Consider the following 9,152-nt stretch of genomic DNA (forward strand, 5'->3'; position numbering starts at 1 on the left):
AGGTAAACAACGGCAGAACTGGCAGCAACACTGACGTCAATGCTTCGATGACCTACTTCGTTGGATCGAGCCTTTCATTCACCATAAAAGAACTCATCTTAACCCAGTAAGTTTGCAAGAAAGACATGCAGTCACTCAGAGTCCTGGCATCCAATTGTCCGTGAACTCGTCCATGCTAACGGTTTCCACGCAAAAAGAAATTGAGTGTGCGAGCCCTCTGCTCGCACACTCAAAATCCTGGCGCTCCAGCGAGATCTATGTCATTTTGACGTCACATTCGCGTGCGCCAGCTTGGCTGCAGCGACTGTGAAACACCCTTTAGCCACATACAAACACACACAGATGGCTGCAGAGCAACGTGTGCTTACCTGAGGTGAATCAAAAGGATATCGACTACTAAATTTGAAAAGCAGCTGAAATTTCTCCCCTTCGTACAGTGTACCGGTCGCTCCCTCCATGTCTACGATCCACCTAAAAGAGAAGAACAATATTTGAACATGTTAAAAATGTCACTGAGACACAAAGAGAAAAAACAATTATACTAATCAGCTAAAACTTAGGTAGTGTCTAAGAACTTTAACAGTTTAGGCTACTGTTCACTGCCCTGTTTTGAGTCCCTAATCCAGAGCTTTGTTAGTTTTTCGAACCATTAGATCCCACTGAAAATTTAATTTTAGAGGTTTGAATTGTTTAGGTGCACTCAGCTGTTCACTCTGAAATTTAAAAGTTTGGCAGTTTGAGAAGACCAATTGAGAGAGACGGGTCAGTTGATTTTTTTCAATATTTTTATTTTTGTTTTCTACACCCTGTGAGAACCCTGTGATATAAGGTAAACACTTCCTTTAACAACAAACCTTTACTTTGGGAAGATGTTGGAAAGATGTTGTTATTTTAGCCACATTAGTGGCTTGGCAGTAGCGATGGTAAAGTTTGGTCCAGACAGAAACATCTCAACAGCTAGGGGATGGATTTCCATGAAAAGTGAAACGTCCATGATACCCAGATGATGTATCCTAACAATCCTCATGTGCCACCAACAGCTTTGAGGGAATCATCTCAACAACTATTGTTTGGTTGCCAAAATGTAAATGTAATTTTTATTAATGACCAAATAACTGCAAAACTAATGATATTACCATCAGCCTCCGCTGTACCTGTGTGTTACCGGCTAATTAGCTAATTAGTAAATGCCTTAAGGCCCAAAGAGCTGCTGGCATGGCTGTAGGTGCTCGGTCTTGCTTAATGATGATATTAAGAACATTCTGAATGTTATATATCATCAGTGTGGAGTAAATTAGTTGGAAACATTTACAGAACAACTTGCATGGATCAAATCTCATTGTCATTTGAAAAGGATCATAGGAAATGTGATCTGCCAATGCTGCAGTAGTGTGTAATCAAAAGCTTTTAGCCTGACTCATTCCAGTGACATAATATTCAGCTAGGCTATGACAGTTTTGTAATAATGTGATACTCTATTGATCTAAAGGACAAAATCCATTTTTGCCTGTGGAGCCTGGCTACATGAATGTGCTGACTAAGCTGGGAGGGATTCAATGTCTTGGTCAGAATGGGAGATGACTGCCAACACAGGGACTTGATTCAGGGTCTTTGGGATGAAGGACAGTCTACCTCCTCAATATACCTTGATAAATCAGAGGCGAAAGAAAAGCCAAATAGTTAAGTCCAGTGCAGAACATTTATGGGGATTGTCTGCTCAGAGGAGAATAAAAAGGAACACTGATGGCAGCATCACAATCTCTGGCCTAATTTCTTCTAAGCAAGCAGTAAAGATAGGTCACCAAAGAGACTTGTGGCTGTTGTTCGGGTTTACGGCCTTGTGTCTCTTTCAAATCTAGCCTTGAGCACATGATCATTCAGGCCTACATATGAGGTCAGCCATGTTTAAAATGTCACCCTTAGAAAGTCCAACGGTCAGCGTCTGAAAGGAGCTCCATTTTTCCTCAGGAAGTAAAGCTTAAAGGGAGGCAGTATCACTGCACACGATGCAGTGTTACACCTGATCATGCAACCTATGCTAATCCCAGCCAAGGACTCCAAGGACATGATGCTTAACTTGCTCAAATTCCCGATAGCCTGGTGATCATATGATCCAGTCAACAAAAAAAACCGAGTCATTTAGTTAAAGTGGGAGGGGGAGTACACATCTGGGAGACTCTGCAGTGCTTTAAACCAGCAGGTTTTATGTTTGCAATGGCCGACGCGTTACCGCAACTGGACAAATCGTCTGAAAATTGTCTGAAAGACATTGCAATCTAATGAGCAGCACAGAGAGACAAAGTGTACTATAAGCAAAAGCTTAAAAATTAAAAACACATAGTGACCTTATTGCCGTCACATGGAGATCATTTTTTCTGTGTTTGTTTAAAAAAAAAAAAAAAAAGGATAAGGTTAACTTGAATGTCAAGCAGGAACAGAGTATTTGTATCTTACTCCACTAGGACACACTTGATAAAAATAGGTAATTCCCCACTACTGTCAGTCAGCATAAAAAGAAAATAAACCCAGGTTCCACAGCTCTTTCAATGTCAAAGACAAAAGGGCACGCCCTTACATATCTCAAATCTGGAAAACAGTGCGCAAGGTATCTGGCTTAACTGGTTTGCAGACTTGTCGGACATGCAAAACACCAGAACATTCATTCAGTCTGACTAAGCAATTATTATCTAATGAGGTAGGTTCCACTGTAATGGATCTTTGACTTTTATTTATTTTTACTAATTGGCAAACCAAAAGTTCTTGAACATGTACCGTATTGCCTCTTTAAGATGGCAAATATGTCTAGCAATGATTTTGACCAGGTAGTAACTTTGAAAGTCAATGTTGCCGTGCGAGCCTGCAGCTGAAAGACAACTGAATGACACCCAGAGATTTGTCTTGAATCCTTTTACAAGACTACAACTCAGTTCATCCTTATCAGACATAATTTGGTTCATTCAGTTAACATAACCATGGGCCTTTAAGGGAACACCAAGACACCCAGACAGAAAGGTCAGCTTAACAGCTTCTGTTCCTTGCTACCCTAGCCCAACTATTGCATGCCATCTGTTAAATATTTTATGAGGATGAATAGCGACACTGTGCATTAGAGACACTCTACTAAGGGTCCAGAGCTGCCAGTCACTGGAATGACCCCGATTCTTCCTTCCGAGGCTACAACAGCTTTGCGTATCAATACCTCCTCCCACTGCAACAGTTACTTTTATTGCATGTGTGGTACCACCAGACATTTCCATCCCACTGTCCTCTCATAGTGATGAACCATGGCCTTTTAGGAAGCCACATTGGATTTGTGTTATATAATACATAAATACAAACTGTATTCAATGACCACTAAAAGTGTACTAATGTTTACTGTGTTCAAAAATGCTGCCAAGTTGAATCAAGTAAATGAGAAAAATACTAAAAAAAACAAAAATACTTACTGCGTAATGGTGTTCTGTACACTTTTTTCGTTAAGCGTCATCCCTGGGGGTGGATCATTTTGCAGGGCTAATAATTCCTTTTGTAGCCTTTTCTGTTGGAGAGAAAGTGTCCGGGTTTCTACAACACTCAGAAATGTTGAATGATAGTATGACAACTACATATGCAAGCCGTAATTAAAAAAAAAAAATGGCACAGGTAAGTCAATAAAAAATGGAGTGTAAAAAACATTGCCAACTTGATCCTTCGTTTTAAGAAGAGATCAATAACCAAACTGCCGTCAAATATAAAGAATGTTTGGATTTCTGATGCATATCTAGCCAGCGTTGGCTTAAACTCACTCCTAACCCAACTGCTTTCCCTTTAGCTCCACAGCTTTAAGTTTGGGATTTCCCCTCCTACACACGTCTGCTCACTTGCTTTATCTTCTGGTTTTTGATTGCATATGCTGGTGTCTTTTTAATGTTTCATTGTTTTTACCTGTATGATTAATGTTTTTTTTTTTACTGCCCAAAAATAAAACGTGTTAGCAATCAGTGTTTCTAAAGCAAAAGTCCACCCTGACTGATGTGACTCGTTTACATAAAATTTGCCTAAAATTTCCTTCGGGATGAATAAAATATCTATCTATCTATCTATATTGAACATAAGCTAACGAGTTATAAACGATAGGTGTTACACATAAGCAACAAATCCAGTTAATCAGTCGAATCATTTATGAAGTTGGCTTTATGTTTTTTTCTTGGATCTCGACACAGCTATCTTAAGAAAAGCGATGCACCTGTTCCGCTCAAGAGGAAACTAGAACTGGTCAATCTGCGCACTGTCTCGTTAGCTAACGTCAACGCCAGCCAAACAGCAGCTAGCTAGCACTCATTTTGAATATTAGAATGAACTTAAACTCATAACATCCTATTCCTTGAATTATCATCTATGTGTTGCTGTGATTAAAATACATCACAGGTCATCAATATATATCCATGTTGGTTTCTATGGTTGACATGGTGCTGTTGATGATGATGCTAACGTTAACGTTAGTTGTATTGCTATAGCAGTAACACCAAGAGCTAAACCGGAACAGTCACAGCTTTTACTTTAATGTCACCGGTAATTCAAACAAATACATGTACGTAAGTGAAGTGGTGAATTAACCACAAAGAAAAACAAGGCTGAAGGTCAGGTAAAGTATAAATTTGCTAACGCTGTCAATTGTATTCCTACCTGCATCGACGCCATGATAGAAACCCCCCTGCATCAGCGCAGAGCGGAGGACAGAACGTCAGGCAGTCACGTGACACAAGTTGTTTTGACAGAGGAAAACAATCCTCTGATGTTCACTTTATTTCTATTTTGACCTCGGTCATCTAATTCCATGTCGTTGGTTGATTATTTGGCGGCTTTATAACAGAATTGTATTAAATTAAAAAAAAAAAGAAAAATATGGTGTTCAAACCCACTGAGGTACTGTAGGTCAATGACCTCTGCTCTCTGAGGAATGTCCTTCCTTCGTTAGACAGGCCTCGTTTTACATTATGGATAGTACTGGCAATCATTCAGTCACTTTTTGGACTCGAATAACATTTTATATATTGTGTAAAACTAATAATATATAAATGACGTAAAAATGTCTTTTACATTTTGAATATGAAAAACACAACACTGAATTCACTGTAAACGTTGTGATTATATCTGGTTAATTTTACCTACAGGACATAAATGCAAAATAAAGTACCCCAAATGTTAATGTTAATGTGAAATCAAAGACTAAGACAAGAATCTCAAACTTAAATACTTTACACACAAACATGTTTTTAAAGTAAATGTTTTAAAAATATATACATTTTAATTTATTTAAAGTCAGATTCATGTTTCTCTAAATCACTGTGTGGAGTACTATTCTGAAATGTACATTTAAATGTTTTTCAATGAAGGCTGGGGAGAAAAATATGACCTGCCGGACATCCAGTTATACAAAACAGTGTTTTCATGTTTGTCCTTCAGGAAAATAAACTGGAAGTGAGATACTAAAAGAACATTCCAATTAAACATTTTATCGTGCAGTAAGATATTAATCTGAAAGTACATTTTAAATAGATTAAGCCTTTTATTACAGCATCTCCTAAAACACTTTTGAATATCTTGTTTTTTTATATCATCTGAAGCTCCTTTTTATGAAATAAATGTACATCTGTATTAACTTGTTTAAAACGTCATATCATTTCATTCCCCTTTATAAATGCCAGATTGTCTAAACCAGGGGAAGTATAATCATTTATCTATCAGCAAAGTTCAGAACATTTCATTCAACTGAACTGTAATTTGACTAAGGCTCTAAGGTTTCTGCAAAAAAAAAAAAAAACTTTGCCAAGGTTGACTGAATGTGATATGAGCTCCAATTTGATAAGGTTGACACAGCGACTTAAGCCAAATAACAGCATAAAAGAGACTCAGCATTACAGTAAAATGGAATCACAAACACTTGCTGGTATTGATTTACGGACTTTAGTATTGTACAATATTGTTTAATTTGATTGATCCTAATGCCATTTATTTTTCACTCTCTGAATTAGAAGAGGGCACATGTGAAATATCATGTCCATAGCTACTGAAACATGTAACGTATACCCAATAATCAGTCCTAGTTACTTAACTGTTTATGAGCTCATTATGTACCCAATTTATTGACTGCCATTTTGCTAACATGCATTAATAAGACTTAAAAGTATAAGCCTTGAGGTAGTCAAGTTTCCCTGCTGCACTCATTCTACTGGGTATCTATCCCATCCAAATATCTCTAGTAGGTGAGTATAAAGAACATTTTCAAGAAAGATCTCATCCCTGTTATGTCTAACACCAGGTCTTTCAAATATTGTGTTTTACTCGGGCCAAAAAGAAAAAAAGAAAAAAAAAAAGCACTATAAAAGTATGATGCCGGTCTTTGTAAAATTGTTATTTAAAGTCACTTGTACTTCATATGTAATATGAATAGCAAGGAAGCAACTGCCAATAAAGTGTGCTCACCACACAGGTCTTTATTGATCTGGGGAGGTGAGGAAACATGTATGGGGTGGGGTGGGGTGGGGGGGGCACATTTATCACATTCTGAGACAGGTGATGCAGCCTGCCATATCCATTTATTACATTAAAATGAAATCCTTTAATACTAATAAAACTATGACAGAAAGCCAGGTGCAAAAGAGAAAAGTTTAACATGGTGACACTCATTCATGTTTCATATAAGTAAATGGCAAAACAATTTAAATATTCAAAAAAATCTAAAACTGTTTTAAGCTGCTACATTTTTTCCAGTAACTTTAGCAATCCAAAAAGTTTGCAGCCATGAGCAGTTCCAGTGCGATCTCTGGGGCGATGGGGAATTCAGGGATTTCTGTGGAGCTGTTGGTGTAACGGACCTTGTAGGTGAAGTACATGCAGACCTTGGACAGGACGTGAGACGGAATCTCCCTGAAGTTCACTTCGTTGGTTTCATTCTCAGCAAACTGACCTGCAGACGGAGGGTTACACTAGGTGTCATGAGTTAGAAACAATCAACTTAGACATACAACTTTTAATTCATGCAATGTTAAAAGTAAACCTTTTGAATATCCTATCCTGGATTTAGCTATCAAACTGGAGAATTCTGCAAGATGCTACCCACTAACATAAAAAGGCACAAAAAGGTAACACGATTGCATGGAGGGAGCATAGTGCCACCAATTGGACATGGGGAATAACCTTGACTAAAGAAACACCAACAACTTAATTATGATGTAAAACCTGCAGAGTCCTGCCTATCTAAATCTAAAGCAAGCCCAGCATCACCACTGTGCACAATTCCTATACACCCTCATAGGATGCAAGCCAGTGTGTAACGCTTAATAGAATGGGCATATGGTACTTTTAAATGCCCAGTAAAAACAATCTCAGGTTACGCGACTCCACAGGACATACAGTTTGCTGGGTATTTAAAAAAAAAAAAAAAAAAACTTCCAAGCAAACATTTCTGTATAGAATAATGCTCTGACACTCCTTTTCCCAACCCTCCAATTCTTAGTTTACTGCCCAGTCTCTCATTAGGCTCTTGGAAGAGTAATCTAGGACTGCCAACATTTAGTAGAACCCAGCTACTTTAAATTAGATTTAAAACATGAGTTAATCCCCCACTTATTTCTGACAGCTCCCATTGTGGATTACTAGTTTACCAGGTCCAAAATGATTTCAGTTAAAGCAAATTACTTTTAGTTAGTGCATATGCATAGGTATTCTGATTTTAACATTAGGATATTCTGACTAATTTGCCTAAATCCTCACCTGGTCCACTTAACATAGCTTTGATAGTCCCAGATGTCAAGGCGTGTTCTCTTTTCACAATAAATTCATGGCCATCTGAAGAGATCAACTTCACATACATGGCGTCTGGCCCTTCACAGCCGCCGTAGGTTCTCTCTTCACCGTCTGTGAAGAGAAACATACTGACAATCTCAAACAGGTGTAAGCCAAATGCTTAAGTTCCATTTGACCCACAGTAGTGAGTTTGGAGAACAGCCAAATGTGTTGCTATTGAGACATCTGCTACTCGACACACACACACACACACACGATGAATTGGCAAACATGACAAACTTAGAATATCTGGGAAGGTAGAAAATAATCTATTAGCTCATCACTCACCCATCCTGTTGCCGAATTTCTGTTCTCTCTAAAAGGGAATTGAAATACAAGCAACAAAACATTACTCATCAAACATAGCTCCGGTATTAAGTCGCCTAGGATGGAAACTGGCTGTAATGCTGTTGTGTGAAATAGATATCACCTTAAGCCTGATAAAACAAATAGCGAATAGTAATGCACGTTACAACATTGTTACATGGCTCTCGTTATAATTATTCTAAATACGTACATCTGTAACTTATCTGGTCTATTGCGGCTTGATAATTGATTAGTGGTCATTTCATTTTCTATCCAAAATGTTACAATCGAGTTTGCAGCCGTCAGCGTTAGCTAGCGTTGGCTAGCAAGCTAACGCCTTGCCAAACGAACGATAACGTTGAAATTTCTTTAATCGATTGTTTAGGGCTTAACATTCATATCGGATAAAAAGTCCGGGACACACCAACAAGCAACAACTTGTATTCACAAAACATAACACTGTTTCTTACCACTCTGTAGTAGATTGAGGAGTGGAGATTGCGTTTTAGCTAAAGTTAGCCACCAGGCTGTTGATACCCGGAACTAGTTAAGACAAACACCCGTCCGTCCGCGATAAATCTCTTCCGAAGAATTTCATTTAAATAGAGAAACGGTCCCCTTTACTGCATAGCATGCTCATCGTATAGGATATTTGAAAATTATAAATTCTGTTTTATATTAATTTTATTTTTGATTCTCAAGGAGACAACACGTTTTTATAAAATCACAAATGTTGTGAAAAAGTAACGTGCAAAGCAGAGTCTATTTCTGGATAAGGAGCATTTCCATCTCCGCTGTCCTAAAACGTCAGTGTGACTATACGGTTAGAAAAGATATAAGGATAAGCGGTTGTTTTTTAAAATTTTAATTTTAGAGAGCTGAGATGACTTGTTCAAATTGAAACTGCTTCTATGTTTACAGACCATCCATGAAGAGATGAGATATTCCTGTTCCGCCTATAGAGGGGGCCTGTGTTACAGGGTTACCCTCCCTGACTGTGCCACTAGCTGTGATGAGCG

General features: G+C 38.2%; 2 protein-coding genes across 2 annotated transcripts in view; both read right to left on the bottom strand.

Annotated features, from left to right (window-relative positions):
* Nucleotides 1-4,765, bottom strand: part of ube2wb (ubiquitin conjugating enzyme E2 Wb) — a 9,640-nt gene extending 4,875 nt beyond the window's left edge. Inside the window, exons 1-3 of the mRNA XM_032504570.1 lie at nt 4,666-4,765; nt 3,447-3,538; nt 369-471 (exon numbers count right to left, since the gene is read on the bottom strand). Of these exons, the coding sequence (XP_032360461.1) occupies nt 369-471; nt 3,447-3,538; nt 4,666-4,680 (210 nt within the window). The 5' untranslated portion in view covers nt 4,681-4,765. The remainder of the gene's footprint in view (nt 1-368; nt 472-3,446; nt 3,539-4,665) is intronic.
* Nucleotides 4,766-6,483: 1,718 nt separating this feature from the next.
* On the bottom strand, nt 6,484-8,866 carry eloca (elongin C paralog a). The gene is made up of 4 exons (XM_032504571.1): nt 8,604-8,866; nt 8,116-8,143; nt 7,756-7,899; nt 6,484-6,949 (listed from the first exon to the last, which is right to left on the bottom strand). Exons 2-4 carry the CDS (start codon nt 8,117-8,119, stop codon nt 6,759-6,761), a joined length of 339 nt encoding a protein of 112 aa, XP_032360462.1. The 5' UTR covers nt 8,120-8,143; nt 8,604-8,866; the 3' UTR covers nt 6,484-6,758.
* Between the last annotated feature and the right edge of the window lie 286 nt (nt 8,867-9,152).

The sequence above is a fragment of the Etheostoma spectabile genome, chromosome 22 (assembly GCF_008692095.1).
Source record: "Etheostoma spectabile isolate EspeVRDwgs_2016 chromosome 22, UIUC_Espe_1.0, whole genome shotgun sequence".
In the NCBI taxonomy this organism is placed as follows: domain Eukaryota; kingdom Metazoa; phylum Chordata; class Actinopteri; order Perciformes; family Percidae; genus Etheostoma; species Etheostoma spectabile.

Excerpts from the sequence above, each read along its gene's own strand:
- eloca (XM_032504571.1), bottom strand. Across the intron at positions 6,950-7,755 it reads AGCTATGTTAAGTGGACCAG|GTCAGTTTGCTGAGAATGAA; the intron begins GTGAGGATTTAG and ends CTCCGTCTGCAG.